This window comes from Lepeophtheirus salmonis, chromosome 2 (genome assembly GCF_016086655.4).
Source record: "Lepeophtheirus salmonis chromosome 2, UVic_Lsal_1.4, whole genome shotgun sequence".
NCBI classification, from domain to species: domain Eukaryota; kingdom Metazoa; phylum Arthropoda; class Copepoda; order Siphonostomatoida; family Caligidae; genus Lepeophtheirus; species Lepeophtheirus salmonis.
In genome coordinates, this window is record NC_052132.2 from 13990401 (window position 1) to 14008357 (window position 17957).

Sequence of the window (17957 nt, forward strand, 5' to 3'; positions counted from 1 at the left end):
AAGTTGAGTTCATATTATGTACATACATATTATAAGAATTTATACATCCCCTCCTTTTTAGAAAGCTACGAGCTTTTAGCATGTCTCATAATAATGGAATAGAAGGTACAGCTTCTATAATTACATAATTCTGAACATGAATGACTCATCAACATAATTTATAGTCCTTAAGTGTGTAGGAGAGGAATAAGATATTCATTTGTACTTATGTTTTTTATACATTTACGTTTATCTATGAAACCCCCTAACAAACAATTTAAAAACAATAGTCTTCTCTAGATTTATACCTTAAAAACATATTTGAGTCTAATAGATAGAATATATTCACTATGTCAGTCATCCCAAAAACTTATGTGCCACTCACAATTACACATAATAGATGTCATTCTAATTTTTTATGGCTCAACATACTTATTAGTACAATATTTATAAGGGACTAGGCTAACAATAATGCCTTCATCCATAATAAATATATTTATATGAGTAAGAAAGCATCGTGTACATACATATTCAACTATATTGTTTATTAACCAATTAAATTACTACAAATAAATAACTTTATCCTCTGATTGGTTATGACTAAATGTCGCTGTTCAGGATCAGTTATTATCTTTAAAATGAATTAATACAAAGCTTTCACTAGCTATCAAATGAGTTTGTTCAAGTGTATTCAGCCATTTTGTCAATGGACCGATTAAATTAATTATAATTCCCTCCCATTGGTTAGGATTTAATATAACTATTTCAGATCGGTTAATTTCTTAAAATTAAAAAAGGACACCATATTGGAAATAAGAGCTACCTACTAAACAATTTGATTAAGTATATTCAGCACATTGTTAACCTCTCATCTGAAAATGCACAGAAGAATGTCCAAAATCAGTTACTAGTTAGGCAATTCTTTCCAAACATGGAATTATTATTTAATAATTGTTGGTTAACTATTTGGAGCTTAACAAGTGCAACGTTTAATTCAACCAATAAACGCTCAGAACATTGATTGTTAGTCAGAGAACGCCTTGTCAGACATACTGCTGATGGACTAATCAATTATTTTAAATAGATTATCATTCCCTCTGATTGGATAACATTCTAAACAGTTGATCTGGATCGGTTACTATCTCGAATATGAATCTCTTTTTTAAGCAGAATTTTCATGAATAATATTATCAACATTGAAAATTTCACTACTTTCATTTAATAGATGAATTTGCAGACACAAAAGTAAGAACTGATATATTTTTCAATGTACTCGTACATTCATTTTCAAAACAAAAAAGTATCAAATAAAAATAATCTACAAAGAATGTACTGTCTCTTATTATTTTATTTTACAACGTCTTATATTTGAACATTTTAAATAAATATACTTTTTTTTTTAAATAAAATGTATACGAGATGAGGAAAAAATAAGAATTAAGAACTGTGATGTTGAATGTAATACAATAACGACGTGAAAAATAAAAGAAATAACACAATATAATCCAAAAATATTTTTGACATATTATCATCTAAATTAGATTAACATATCTAATTGAGGGTTTATCATTACATTAGATATAGATATTTTGTTTTATTTAAATATACACATAAATCTCTTTGACTAGAAGAGATGGTTACAAGTAGCAGTATTATTTTGGATAAGCAAGGACACACATGAGGTGATGATGGTCTCCTGCAAAAAATAAAATAGAGCAAAGGAGCACCAAAAATCATCCCTTTCCCAATTACAAGTAAGAAATTTACAAAAATACGTATTTCCTTTGCAAAAGAATCCCTAGCTCTTTTTTTTTTTTTTTTTTTTTTAAAGTAAAACAAGCTCAATTAATATGTCTATTACAACTCCCTCAAAAAAAAAAAAAAAAAAACACCAACAAATTAAAGCTATGACCATACAAAGACACTTAACCAACTACCCACCTCATGATAATCCAAGCTTAGCATAAAAACATTTACAAAAATAATGATTAGGATAACTTTTTTGTTTTTTGCTTACAGAGTGGTTAAGGCCTCATCGTATTCACAGGTTTAAACCTCTCTCTCCTAGGATACTTAAAGAGGTAATCATAACGAATAAAACCATATGAGAAAAACTATTCTTCATTTCTAAAGTGTGTACATTTAAGCAGAGGAGAATGGGGAGGAGGGGGCTAGATTTTGTGTATTTAATCTGCTTTACAAAATCAATAAGTGTCATTAGCATATGCAAAGTTTCTCATAACCGCCCTTTAAGAGAATACTGGACATATCTCAATGAATTAATAACATAAAACGCTTGTTTCTTTGTTAGGACACAAGGAAAATACACATTATGGGATTTGCTAAAAAAAAAAAAAAAAATAATAATAATAATAGAAAAGCTACATCTACACAATATTTTTGAGGGTGAGGGAATCAGCAGCAGTATCAGCTTAGAACATCTTAAAAAATAATTATGAGAACTGATAAATAATATTATAACCCAAGAACAAAGGAGGTGGTAAACTACTATGTAAGTAGAATAATACAATCAAAATTAAGACGAGACATTTTCTTTGGAAAATAATAGAAGAGTTATTATGGCACAATCTAACTAATTGAATGTCTGTACGGATTATCCCTCTGCGTCTTCTTTTGATTCAAATCCTTTTTCCTTGCACGTAATAGTAGTAGTAGGGTTCATGTATTAATTGTTCGGATACGGGAACCGAGAGGCTGTCACAACTACAACTTTTATTTTATATACGCGTTAATTATAAGTAATCTCTGTTCCATAATTATCTATGTCCAATACATCTAAATATTTATTTGTTAAGGTATATTTCATATAATTCCTTTATTTCCGGCGGAGTCTTCGACTTCCCTTCCATGGTGTGTCATTAGCTGGTACTTCAGGTGGAGGATACGTTGGAGCTGGTACTGCAAAAATAAGAATAAGGGGATATGAGTACACACTTAAATAAGAATGATTAATTAAAGCACAAAGGAACACATCAAATAAGAAGAAGACAAAAAGAATATGATGAATGCATGCGAAAAGCCTGACATGTAATTAAATCATTATATGTGGATTAGTATGAGTTGTTAGTTAATAGCGTATTAATATAAATATCTGAGTTGTTATTATTGAAAAGATTTTTAATAGGGTATGAGCGTTGTACAGTTAAGCTTTTTTTTATTACACTCAGGATCTCTGCGTCATTATCTTGCGGCTGTTTGGTTAGTTTGATCCAAGACTATTAAAGTTGACCACTCGATCAATTTCCCTCCAAATTATGTTGGTTATAATAATACTTTTTTGAGTTCCATGGATATTACTTTATACTGAACAACGGAGCCTCCATTACTTCATTCTTTTATTTAATTTAACAAGATAAATTCCGCATAGGAAAGAAAAAATTGTATACTTCACAAGGAAAAATGATTAAGTAGCGACATCTGTGGTATTTCAAAAGCCAAACCTTCCGGGAGGAAAAGTTGTCACAATTCCAAGGAAATTTCCTAGAGCTAACAGGCACGTTTCGCCACTTTGGCACGCTCCAAAGCTATAAAATAAAGTAGCGATACGCGCTTATTAGTTTGAGGATATTCTTTGTCATCTTTGTACTTTTCCACTGTAAGATGTCCTTTTTATGATACCACGGATATATCTTCCCTTTGCATTAATTAACTTGTTAATTGTTGCAAAAAGGGTTCAATTCCTGAATGTTGCAAATTTAGTTATAGAGTAATATATCCTAACGGGGAAAAAGTTACCGCGTAGCCAACTATATTGGAAAAATATTGGTCCCGTGGTCCATGTTTCGCTTCTGCAGTTTTGTCTTGCCCATGCCCCATTTTGTTATTATAAGCTTTTAAAAAAATATGCACGCATGTAGCTTAATTAGAAGCTTCTTACCTCTATACTTTGATGTACGTATATATGTAAATAAAGCCTAAAGAACAACTCAGAAAAAGCGCCATCACCAGTATATAAATTGAAAAATAAAGCCAATTCCCAAGCTATTAGTTATATATTGAGTAAAAGTAATAATTACGTATGGATTTTGGAAGATGAAAGGTGCCTAAATCACATTTGATTCTTTTTATTCATAGATAGGGTAATTTTATAAATAATGATTATATATATATTAAATAGATCTATATATTCATATTTCTAAAACAATGGTTTTAACAGCAAGAGTGAGAGAGAGAAAAAAAAAACTAAAGAGTGATGGACGGGATATTTGTTTGTTTTTAAATAGACAAAATGTACATCCACATTATAATGAAAATAATGAACACATTTAATAAACAACTGAACTATCGAACTCATCGTCTGAAAATAAAAAAAGAGAATAGGACGTATAATATAAATCAAAATCAATTCTGAAATAAATAAGTTTAATAATATTTAATTCGTAAAAATCAAATTCAACTGAAAAAGGTTACACATGCTCCTACGAAATGATTCAACATGCAAAAAAAAAAAAAAAAATCCTATATGCAATATAAATAGCATATCAGGGCTCTCAAGTTAGAAATTAATTGGGTGTTCAACCGGAATCTCAAGTTTTTAAATCTTAAGATCTTAAGTTCCGACAAATAAAGGATAATACATATAATTAAAATTATTAATTGACGGAATTCTGAGATATTTTGACCCCTTTAAGACAATGGGCTTAGGGAACTCCCGTTCGAAATATTGTGATACTAAATTAGACATTTATAGTTTCATGATCGATTATATAAATGCGTGAGAAATACCATGTGTGGTGTGAGATTGTCACATTGGGTGGAATTATGTGAGACTGATTTTAGAGCCCTGATCTGATAATAAGGTGCCTATGAAAAGATCTTACTGCTAGCTAAAGATCCACGCGATCTTCCAACACTGGGATTGCGAGTAAAAAAGGAGGATAGACGATCGATACTCCTTCCAAGTTTTGGAGTTGGAGCAGGAGTTGCGTCGATAAAAGGTATGGAGAGTTCATCGTACAATGGCGTTTTCTTATTATACGATCCGTTTCCGTTGTGAAGGGGTAATATTTCGTCTTCAGGGATTTTATCGAGTGCCTTCTTCTTCTTGGGCTTTTTCCTAAATAAGAGCATATACGATGTCATTACTATGAACAAGAATATTGCAAATGTCGATCCTTACCTCCGCATACAACAACAAATGAGAATTGTGATAAGAATGAGTAATAAAACAATGGCTACGGATAATGCGATAATAAGTATGAGTATTAAGGGCCATTCGTCTTCTTCGTAAATAACCCCACACGCCAAAGGGGTAAGTAGTAACTCCTCAGTTTCAAAAGTATCTTCTTCTGAATAGATAACTAACGCTTTACCCAAAACACTATCCGGCCCAAAAAGTGTCGTCTCTATGGGCAATGTAATATTTATCTCTCCCAATCCATTTTCATCTACTTCAACGTTCCCCAAATCTCCAGCATGCCGATCCTCTGAGGAGTGACTTCCATGGGTAGTCTAAAATGAATGAAAGATACATGAAGAAACCCTTTTTGTTGAACAGAAGGATTTGTTATAACTTACTTCCAATGGATTGAAATGCGGTCCAACATTGCTACAATTATCACTGTTTTCAGCATGGATAGCAAGTCCATGCAGTCCTGGCTCTAATCCACTTATAGTACCATAGATATTTAATTGGGATTCGGAATCATCTTGATGAAATGTTAAATCCACTATAATTTCATTCACATCGATCAAGACCTTAGCGTCTACAAAAAAGAAAAGAAGAACATAATGAAAATATGTAATATAACTATATAAGTCAGTAAATATAGAATATTTTGCCATAAACTAAGTAATACATTTCATCAAATACGTTCTCTTCAAGGTAAGTCAATGTTTAAGGACGACAATGAATGGACTTTAACCCTAAAGTATTTGACATTCCAAAAAATTAAAAAATATGTAAAATATTTTATAAATGTTAAATTATAGCAAGACATTTGAGTAGGTAAACTTATTGAGGGTAATATGTACATACATGTGTACTCCATATAAATTATTCATGCATATTAAGCAGCTACTGCTTAAAAGGAAAAAGTTAAAATATATATTTCCATACATTTGACACAATACTCATTACGTTCTTCTTAGGTAAGAGAAATAACCTTGATATTCTTCTACGTTACTTAGAGATGCTGTTACAATTAGGAGAATTAAAGCAAGTACATCACAAAATTGCTAATGAATGACATCACCATTTCTCAAGGTAGATTTGTGTACTAGGAAAGTAAACAAGAAACAACAACAACGAGAATAAAATGCTAATTACTAATTACAGTATCAAAAAGAGTCTTAATCATCTTAATATCTTGAATAAAATCAAGAAATTTCCCAATTTATTTTTACTACATAAAAAGATTAAGATCCAATATTTCATTTACATATTTCAGTCAGCTATATATTTTTGTGATATCCATGATACGTCGTTACTCTATTGTATCAAGCAACCTTTTATGCAAAAAGAAACAAGGGGGGAGAAAAAAGAATCCCAAAACCACTTGGTAATGAGCCAATTCTACGGAATTATTATTCACTTAATAAGTATTCACACCCTAATAAGAGTTAATTCCAATTCAACCAATCAACGTTCAGAGCACTGATTAAGGGAAAAGAAACAGATACATCGACAGCTAATATCAAAATATACTGTATATTTTTGTATCAGTGGGGTAACGCTGTGAATAGTGTAAATATTTAATTTTTCACTGATATGTCTTTCAGATATGTACAATCTATATTATGTGGCGAGTTAACCAAAAAAATCTAAACACTCGTCAATCAGAAAAGTCTAATCTATTTCTTTGCATCCTATATACATACATCCCAATATTTCAATCAGTTATGGTCTTATTATTCAAATTTTTGGAATCTGTGGAGATTTTAAGAATTTTAATTAAAGTTTAAAAACTTTCATTTGATTTATGAGAGATTAATTGGCTCCCTTATGGCATCTTTCAATTTCTAATTCTTTCAAAGTGACAATTGATTTTTACTACTTCCAGTGCAATTTTAGACGTCTTTAAAAGGATTAATCTGAATAATTCTTTTATAAAAAATAATGTAATCCAGATTTTTGATAAAAATAATTCCAGTTTGGTTTTGTGTTCACGGGTCACATATTATTTTTCTTCAATAGTAACTGGTAATTTTTGTAACCTTTATGTGCAATTTGTGATACCAGGCGTGTATCCTTTTCTAATAGCGATACCGTGTTTATCTCTACAAAAAATCAATCCCTATATAAAAATGTTAGTCATTTTCGAGAAAAATCATCCTAACTTGTTTTTGTGTTGATGGGACGAGCCATATATACAGTTCTAATTTTTCTTCTCTAATATTTAACTGTGAGCAATAGTGTTCGATCGGTAACGCCTTGTCCTAGGACTGATGTCCTTATTTGTCTTATATGGTAACTGCAACAGTTGAAATGACGTAGTTACTAATTTAAGTATTATACGTTCATTCTATCATTCATTCTTTTCTTCGATCCTAGCTAGGAGTGAAATGGTAAAAAGACCGGACCGAATATACAAAAGACTGAAAGGGGAAGGGGAAAAAAAAGACTGGATAGGAAGGCAGTCCTAGGATTGATACAACACTAGAGACCATCATGCACTTTCATTAAAAACTAACAGTATATATATTGTACATATAATATGTAGATGTTAAAAACAAAGTGAATGTCAATCTGAAGTTCTTTTTTTCAGATTTCAATTATAATTTTTCATTATTTTATTTGCAAAAAGATGACAAATGCACTTTTACTAAATGACTTATATACATCATAATGCAACTTATTTCAAGCCGAATTCTAATGAAACAAGTTTTAATCCTTGAATATTCATATGTACGAATATAATATCCATTGAAGATGTTTCAGTAAATGATAAAAGCGCTTATAGCGCCTATAAAACCAAAAAGGCACTCCTTAATTTTCCAGATTGGAAAACATTTCCTTTTAACACTGAAGATAAAAAATTCCGTAATCACAGTTTTGTCAGGTTGATAGGAGTGATTATGGATAACTCACCATTAGTTTAGGATAGGACTGATTTCCTAATCTGTCTCCTCCCTTTCAGTCTTTTTTAACATGCAACACGTCGTAACCTTTATTACAACACGCAGCCTTTCATCCAAAACGAACCCCCGAAGTCTGTAAATTGGTTGTTATTTAGCCACCTCTTCCCTATGAAATATTGTTCAATAATTAATTGTTGGAAATTATTCAAGCTTACAAGAAGCTAATTATAATTAATTAAATCAATCAACATTCAGAACACCGATTTAAAAAAAAAACATAAACAAAAACAGAAACCTCGACAGCTTACAACAAAAATACGCTGTATATTTTTGTGTTAGCGAGATACTGCCGTGTCAACGATCCTCAGTCTTACTCTATCTTTTTATTTTCTTCACTCCAACCTAGGATTGAAGGATATAAAAACGAAACAAATAATTAGTTATAGCTAGAACGTAAATAATAAGTTTTAGCCACACACCTTCTATTTTAAACTCCACGTATCTTGTCTCTTTGAAACAGGTCATAATGAAACTTATAGTACTGAAATGGCGTAGTTACTAAGTACGTCATTTCAGCTGAGACCGATCCAACACTAATCACTATGAATAGCACCTATTTATAATTCTACTAAAAAACATAATAGAGACCCAGTTTCAATGACGTCATAATGAATCAATCTTTATAATAATAAATACTTCAATTAGTCCAAAATTTAGAATAATGGAAAACTACATTCGTGCATGAAAGATAGTTTTAAGTTTTGCAAAACTAATTCAATTGACAAACTGAGGTACTGTACTGTAATATAAATGGATTTTAATTCCCATAGTAAGGACCAATTCAACCCCAGCATTCAGTATTTGTTGTTGTTGTTGTTGTGTGATTTGAAATTGTTAAACATTTTGTATTCTTGAAGTAAAAATAATGCAAAGTTGCAATTTGTTGCAATTTGATCTGAAAATGAGTCACGAACAGGAAATGTACAAAAATATTACATCATTGTTTTGAAATAATTGAAGTTGGACACTGAGATTCGTAACAATGACATAATAACTCAGTAAGTATGTATTTTTAGCTCCCCTAATTGAGAACTTATCACAAGCTTGAAAGTGTAGTAAGAAGGGATTAGGTAGCGATTGTAATCACCTTGACAAGTTTAAAAACCAGCCAGCTTGTCATTTAATGTCCCTCAATTACGCAAGGAAAGGATCGTAATCATAGCTGTGAATATACATATTTATTAGTTTTGAGACACGTTCCGAATTTTATAAGGACAGATCTGGATCGATATTTCAGTCCAGATCACAGTATCAAACCGCAGAATTATGTTTCTTATTAAATAAAAAAGGACAAATCTTTCTATTTTCTTAAAAAAAATAAAATACTGGGAAATTTTTTTCTAGAGCGAACCCCAAAACTAATATCTATATATGTAGTGTAGAAGATTTAATTTGTACAAGTTGTATCTTATCCTAGCATATTGTACAAATTGCAATTTATTAATCTTTAAATAATATATTATCAGAATTCCAAATATTCTAATTATCGAATCTTGATTAACATTTCATTCGGATATATCAAAATTACTTTGTTATGTAATTAGGATTAATATAACTGTGGGCATGATTTTAACATTTATAATGTTCCACAGAAAACTAATATGACGCCATTAATAATATTGACTATCCAAATAATAATTAATTATTGCATTATCCACATCACAAATCTACTCTAAACTTGTAGACCACATATATATTTTATTTAAATAATCTTACTTTTAGGGCCTTCCTCCTCTGTTTCTGGATCAACGCCCTCTGGTGATTCCGTACTGGGATCCTCAGTACAGGATGCAACATCACATTTTCCCCACATATTATCAATGAGGATACCATGTTCATCCACATGAGTGGCACACCAAAAAAAGTCCGCATCTTCCTCAGTACACTCGTTATGTTCAACTCCATTATAAATAAAAGGAAAGACACATGATAAAGGTTCATTTTTACAATCTACGGCCTGGCCCATTGTTTCCCCTCCAAAATCTAAGGGAGATCCTACAGAGATAAATATAAATTATTATATGGGAAGTAGTATAAAAAAGGTCAAATCCTCAAATTCTCACCATCCTCCTCATCCAAACAACCCTCATTACAGATACCCCAACTCCATCGATCTTCACCATGACTAGACACGCAAACAAATTTCCCTTCTGTGGCGTTGTGCTCTGTACAGTAGCTGAATTTTTTGCCTTCATATGTGAAAGGGAAGTCACACGGCTGGGATTCAATTTGACATTCTCCTCTGACCCATGATATGTATCCTATAAAAAAAGATAAGTTCATCAGTGTATGAAAAATTAATAATTTGTATTAGGGGCATATTCAGGCTGTAGCCCCCCCCCCCCCATTAAGGAATTTTTGTTTTTTAATAGAAAATTTAATATTTTCAATTTTTGTGAACACCTGTGGATTTTAGAAATTTAATTTTTGAATTTTTTTTCCAAAAAATTTCATTTTTCGTGAACAGCTATGGATTTCTGAAAAAAATTCAATTTTTGTTTGAAAAAGTTCCAACTACCAAGCCCCCAAAATATACCAGTGTTAACATAAAACCAATCTTGAACAAAAAAAAAGTATAATATCCAAATTCATTTTTTTTAACATAATATATATATATACAGCCAAATTTCATATTTCCGTTGATTGTATCAATTGTATTCAAATTTATAGAATGAATGAAGATATCCAAGAATTTTAAATATAGTATAAAGCCTGTATTTGATTTGTGAGACTTAATTTGGCTCCCACATGGCCATTTCCAAATAAAATCGATCATTTTCTAATTATATTATTGTGAAGTAATTCAATTTGTGACGCCTCCAAAGGAGGAATCAGAATAATCCTTGTTCATAGAGATGAACGATACATTTTGGTTGAAAAGTGTATCAATGTAATTCAGATTTAATTTTGGATAAAAATCCTTCTTAGGTTACTTTTGTGTTAAGGGCCAACATGGATGAGATGAGGTGAATTATACAGGTGACTTAATTATGGCTTGATAGTTAATTTGTATTACTATTTTTGTCAAGCTGCGTACGTGATTATTATACTTAAAACTTATAGCTATTACATATATTTAAATGTATGTATATAGTATATATATGTATGTTCTCAAATCTAAAAGTAGCATTCATAAAATAAGCAAAAAGGGCTCCTCCCCTCTTTCATTTTGCTTATTTTATATTTGTCATTACTTTAATGTATATGAAAAAACAGCAACTACCATACATAAAACCATCATCAGAGCCTATGTACGAAAAATAAAATAAAAGGCTTATATCAGTAATATCATATTAGTGTTGGGCTTCGGTCTGAAAATCCAAACCGATTTGAGATGTTTTTTAATGAATCGAACAATAACGCATTGTCAGGCCACGTTTTAATTTTGATGACGTCCATTTTCTGGACCTAAAAAACTAGTTTTGATAACAATGCAGGGGCGTTTGCAGGGTTTTTGGTTTTTTTAGGGGGAGGGGATCTTGACTTTTGAAAATTTGTGGATATTCATAATAAATTTCAAAATTAATTCTTTAGAAAAACAAAATTCTAAATTGAAAAAATTAAATTTCAAAAATCTACAACTGTTCACATAAAATTACATTTTTTTGAAAAAAAAAATTCAATTTTTATTAAATATAAAAAAAATTCAAAGATATTGACAAGAAATCTAAATCCACAATGTTCACAAAAAAATTAAAAAAATCCACAGCTATTTCAAAAAATCAAATTTTTGGAAAAAAAATTTAGATATTTAGTGGAATTTATTTTTGTGGGGCTAAAGTTCGTACAGGCCACCCTATGCAATGAAAACCTTTTTTCAATTAATATTAAGTGAAATGGTCAACTATTGGATGCCAAAATGGGGCCAACAAATAGAAGGATTTTAACCTTACTGTCAATCAAAATTCAATTCCCTTTTTGTACTGTATATATGATCCTAAAATGTATAAAAATATGTTATTACATCCTGTAATGTCTTTTTTCCGTGTTGTAGATACAAATTAACTATTATAATTGAAAAAATAAGATATTTTTCTTTTTTCCTACTTTCCACGTCCATAATCGATCAAAAGAACAAATCTACTACTAACCCTTTTTAGGGAGTTTAAGTCGATAATACTTTGATTATATTCAAATATGACTGCTTATAATGGTCATTAATTGGTATTCAATGCTAGTCTTACAACGATTTGATCGAGTTTAACGAGTCATATTTATTCAGTAAACATATCATCGTTAAGTCCCCAAAATGGCGTCTCCTTCAATTATTTAGCAATTTATGACGTTTGTGGAAATGCTCTATTGTGTTCTTTATAGAAATTCGTCTGAATCAATTTAATTTGAAGTTCAGTCTGCAGCGATTCTATGACGTCAGTATTGTTTTTGTTTTTTTTTAAATAATGAAAATCGGCCTATTGATTGATAACAAAATTTTCAAAATCTTTTCAAAAAGTGGAGCAATTTTTTCGTTCTTCCGTCTGAACATAAATATCGGGGTCTAGAATAAATAACTTTATACCAAACCCGAAAAAAAAAAAATTCGGTCTGTGACCGAGTCTCAACACTAATACAAATGTATGTATGTCGATTCAAAGCACGCGTACTTTCAAATTATTTAACATAGGTAAGGTATGGAGATTCATTCTATTTTAAGGGAATCTCTTGCTGAGGTTTACCCATAAAAAGCTTTTTTTGATGTTTATGTAAAGTGTTTTCACAGAGGTCATATATTGCATCATAATTGAAGAAGACGACATCTTAGGGGCTCATAGTTGATAGTTTTATTTATAAAAAGTATACGAATTTCATATAAATATTGATTAAACTCCATTGAATACTATTTTATGTCAATGATAAACCGTGATATTTGAAATAAATCAAAGTAATGTTATGTGATAAATCATTTTCATGTAATGTCGGACATTTTGGAGGCCTAAGCACTTTGTAACAATAAAAACTCAATTTTCACTTATATTTATGAAAATATTAAATGTCAGAAACTAAAATGTATTAAAATATGTGGGACTCATGAAGAAACTAAGTATGTATTCATCAAGAATAAATTTATCTTCTGAAGGCTCGAAATAAGTCATCAAAAACTTGATAAATATTTGAAGTGGGAGATGCCAATAATGGAATGTATTTATCTACTGGATGTGAAGAGTAAAGGTTTGGACATCGCTGCTGATGCTGCAATGTCCCCAACTCTTACTAATCAAATTGAACTATTTTTTTCTGAGAATGTCTGACTTTAATTTACGTATATTTGAGAGTTAAAATTTTGCTAGAGAATACCATCGAATGTAAACTAGATAAACATTATATTCGTGTTTTATTAAGTATTTAAAGGTATTTCCTTTAGGATTATGTTATGGTGTATTTTTGTAAAGAATTTTTAATACCATAACTAATTTTTTATATAATTGTGTTTTAATGTATTTATTGATTAGTTTAATGTAATTAAATTAATGCTTCAAATAAAAGCCAAGAAAAAAATGTTATTAGATTATTAAACAATCTTATTTACCTATTGTAGATAAAAATCAACTATTACAATGGATTGAAAATACATTTTTCTCTAATTATACTACTTCTCTATACCCTAAAAAATATTTGTTTAAATCGAGGCATTTAATTATATATTATGCAGTTGGTAAGTATTGCCTACCAATTAATTTTGGGCATTTTCCTCTGTTTCTTTTTTATGTAGAGGTTACGAGATACAGTAAAGGTAACAACATGATAGAGTAGGAGGTGCTGGCATTGATAGGAGCATGACCAATCCCTTTTTTTTGGATAGAGTGTAGGCGAATTAAATGAGTCAAAATGCATTATTAGACTAATGTTGAACTATATAGCAAGTACTAGGGTTTTTTTACACCTACGAGAAATTCCCAGGAAATCATAGATTTAATGATTTCATAATACAAGGAGCACGCATATCCCCCCTTCCCCCCTTCTTCTGACCATATTAAGGCTATTTTTCTAAAATATGTTACTATCAAATTGTTGGGAAAAAAATAAAATAATAATATAAAAAAGCCTCAAAGAAAAATCCTAGTAAATCGTGAACAAAGTACCCAAAGATACAGGAAGAAAAAAATAAACTCCTTTTCTAAAGAAAAATAATTATATGAAATTCCTTTTCTTAAAAAGTTTTTTTTTTTTTTTTTTTTTTTGAGGGACGATTCAAGAGTGAATTAGTTAGGTACTACAAAAATTATAACGGCCTCACATCGGTCTAGAAACCCAAAACTAATATATATTGAATATCATAAATAAGAACGACGATATACCAAACATATACCTATGTAGAAATAGAATTAATTAAGTATACCTATAAATATTTACGTAACCCCTACACGATACATAACACAAACCACCCATAATTGCCGTCATCCATCATAAACCACATTTACTTTTTAAAAAAAGGAAAACTTTTATTTTCTCATTAAAATATAGGAATGATTGCAAAGTATAATTACGTATGCAATGAAGGCAAAGAAACTCAAGGAATGAGACTGCTTATCACATTGAGTTTCATATCACTATATACTTGAAGCTAGTTTAATATTTATAATTTACAAATGCATCTTCTCCTAGTTACGTATGTAGTTAGTTCAAGAAAAACATTGCCTTGAAAACAACTGATGTAAATCAACATACTCAAATATACGTGATGCACAGCTAACAGCAGATTTTGTAATCATAGTTCTCACAAATATGTATACAGAGTACTACCGGGAATTAAGAGTACCATTTCAAAAATGAATCGAACGACGTAGCTTAATAGACAACATTCGCGAGAGATATTATTCTCTTGAACTCCAATGTTCTATGGTCTGCGCCCCAGTCATTCCTTGAGAAGGAAATAGATTATATATGTATATGGACTTACTATAATGTTTACTTATACTTAATCACCGAATTTTATCTGACCAATTAAAGGAACATTTATAAATAAATAAAACACACACACACACAGATTATGGGCTGTATTGGACTATGTTTAAGTACTCTTTATAACAGACTCAATGCCCCTGACTTTCAGTTGGTACGCACAACATCATTCGGGAAATATTATGCTCACCCAATCGCCATGAGGGAGTCCTTGCTGAGTCGTGAACCTACATTGGCCTCCCCCTTGACTATACCCTACAAATAAAAAGTCCAGAATGTTAAGATTAGATGAAGATCCCAAAAGTGGACAAAATGGTGCTCAGCCGGCTCAGGGCCGGCGCTAGGATTTTTCTTTGGTTAATATTATATTCCTAATTTTTGGACTGACACTTCGTTTAATATGTGATTTTTTTACATTATAAAATATAGGCTTTTATACTTTCCCCAAAAATAAACAAAAAAACCTTTCATAATAAATAATTTGGTTCCTTTTTAATCGAATTAGATTTGATTTTATCTATATGAATGACCTTGTTTAAATTAAAGTCCCTTTTCCTAGACAATGTCGATATTTAATAGAATGCAGTTTTTTAAAGTGCTTTTTTTTTTTAAATAGAAGAAGGTATTATTGATTTTTTCATAAGACCAAAAGTCACTTCGTAAATAATGATCAAATTACGACTGACATCCCATTTTTTCTTATTCTAATACTCATTGGGACTGTTCCCCACATCTATGCTACCGATTCTGCTTGTATTCCATTTGCAGTGAGTGCTATTGTAATATTTCTCACTTGGCTAACGAAATCTTTACACCCAAATTTAATTTCGATTAAAGTTCATGGCCCACCCTGTATAGCTGCTATACCATGACGTCATCTCAAACTAGTAGCACCCTTTGTTGAAAGAAAGACATACCCCGCATGTTGTTTTATGGATTAGTTGTTGTGTTTCCTGAAGTTTAAACATTTATGTACATTGTAAATTGTAGTAGGGCAAGCAAGCACTTCTATTTCCTTCCTCATAGAAAATATGAAATTAGACATAATATACATAATATGTATGTACCAACATACCTGGTTCTTGGTTGCTTTCCTTGAAGGAGGAAGTAAGGAGGGGAGAGGGGCAAACATAGAATTATACGCTATGAGTCACTATTACCACAATATATTTTCATCCGAACTTAATTGGATACCTAAATATGTATGCCAGTGTGGGTATGCAGATCGTACCGGGGAAATTAGAGCTCCATAAAGCCATTATTACTTATTAAAATTTATTTATCAGCTTTTATAAGCTCTATTATTGGTGGTAATATGTCGACAAAAACGATGGTTGAGGCAAAAAGGCAACAGATGACCGATCTTCTCCGCACACATCACACTGTAAAGGAGGTGGCGGACCTTTGAATTGCTCTGATGAGCTTGTTTGTAAGGTAAGGATGCTTATTAACAGTGGAGAGAGCTTCTCCAGGAAGTGGAAAATACAAGGAGATTGTCATTGAAGACTTCTTAACTGGTGTGGCTAAGGTTGGGGGCCAAGTAGGACCAGGAGGTAATGAAGCCCTGATTGGATGTCAAATACCTAAAGGGGATTACTTTTGGCAACAAGACTCAACACCTGGCCATAAGGATTGGCGCTAGGAAAACGAACGTACCAACATGTTTACTTCAACGCCGATCAATATTAAGAGTTAGTACATAAATCCTTAATATATAAACTGTCGGTATGTAAAAATGAAAGAAACCGACAATTAACATGATAATCCTGATAATGGGAAGAATGTTTGGGAAGGAAGAGCAGCTTAGCTGTCATGACGTTTTATTAGATTAGCTGCGAGCAGCCATGAAAGGAAGAAACTCAGCACACTCCATCACATGAAGACTCGAACTAGTGATAACTTTATAGTTGGATATTTTGTCTTCAAAGATGAACAAATATTGAGGACAGCTTTGGAAAATATAGAAAAACTGTTTAGATCACCAACTAAAAAAAATGTCGCACGCGTTTATGTCATATTTTATACAACTATTTACATGTCCCTATACAATTGATTCCATTATAACGACAAAATAAACTGCATGATGTAATAATGATTCAATTAGACACACACACACACGTCACTCAAGTCTCAAAAGATATCATCTTTGCGTGGATATATGAGTACCCATGTACATATGTATGTACTTGAATTTCATGTATTGTGCAAAATAATAATTGTTTATGATGACTTTATCAAATTATTTGCATACAATGCTTTAAAAAAAAAAAAAAAAACTAGATTATTGTTGTTGTATATGAGTTTAAAAGATAGGAAGACAATATTTCGTTTATGCGAGTCAAGATATTCTGTCACATTAATAGGCGTATTTTCCAATTGAATCATTGCCCCTCTAATAAAGTGATGAATGATGTATCTATGTATACAATGGAATTAAAGGCCTAACTTACAAGGCAACAAATTAAATTTTGTCGAACAAAATTTGAAAAATGATGTTTTTAAAATAATTTTAACTATTAAATTTTTGCAAAGAAAAAAAAAAAATCCGTAGCTTTTTATCGAAAATTATTTATATATATATACTACCAGTTGGTAGTTTTTAAGTATGTAGGGAGGCCTAGGGAGTCGGTACCGGAGAAGACTGATGACTTAACATAGGGATATTAATGATTTATAGTGTTTATGAATTAGAAATGACGTCATCATAACATAAGTCTTAAATAGTGAGTAGGACTGGAATCCCGATCCGTGGATATTGTTCAAGCCTAAGAAAGTAGAAATAAATGACGCCATTACTCTTCCCTACGATCGTCAATAATTACCAATACCCGCCTCACATCAATTTTATTATCCCTATTTCTCTTCTCGCAGCTCAGATCTACGTAAATAATGAGTAAGTTTATTTGGGCCCCTCGCACCCTTCTCCAGAAGCACTTACACCCAACTACTTTAAGTTAATTTCTGGATAGAAACCGTAT

At 31.0% G+C, this 17957-nt stretch overlaps 1 protein-coding gene across 2 annotated transcripts in view; it reads right to left on the reverse strand.

Annotated features, from left to right (window-relative positions):
- Positions 1–1309: 1309 nt before the first annotated feature.
- The window catches only part of LOC121132429 (uncharacterized), a 72022-nt gene continuing 55374 nt past the window's right edge, over positions 1310–17957 (reverse strand). The window contains exons 2-8 of one of the 2 annotated variants that reach the window (XR_005869333.2): positions 10143–10340; positions 9796–10074; positions 5518–5705; positions 5120–5451; positions 4821–5056; positions 4017–4297; positions 1310–2898 (exon numbers count right to left, since the gene is read on the reverse strand). Coding sequence is in view for 1 of the 2 variants with exons in the window: in XM_040727826.2 (XP_040583760.1) it covers positions 2816–2898; positions 4821–5056; positions 5120–5451; positions 5518–5705; positions 9796–10074; positions 10143–10340 (1316 nt within the window). In the remaining variant the exon portion in view is untranslated. The remainder of the gene's footprint in view (positions 2899–4016; positions 4298–4820; positions 5057–5119; positions 5452–5517; positions 5706–9795; positions 10075–10142; positions 10341–17957) is intronic. The other variant, XM_040727826.2, reaches the window with a different exon arrangement.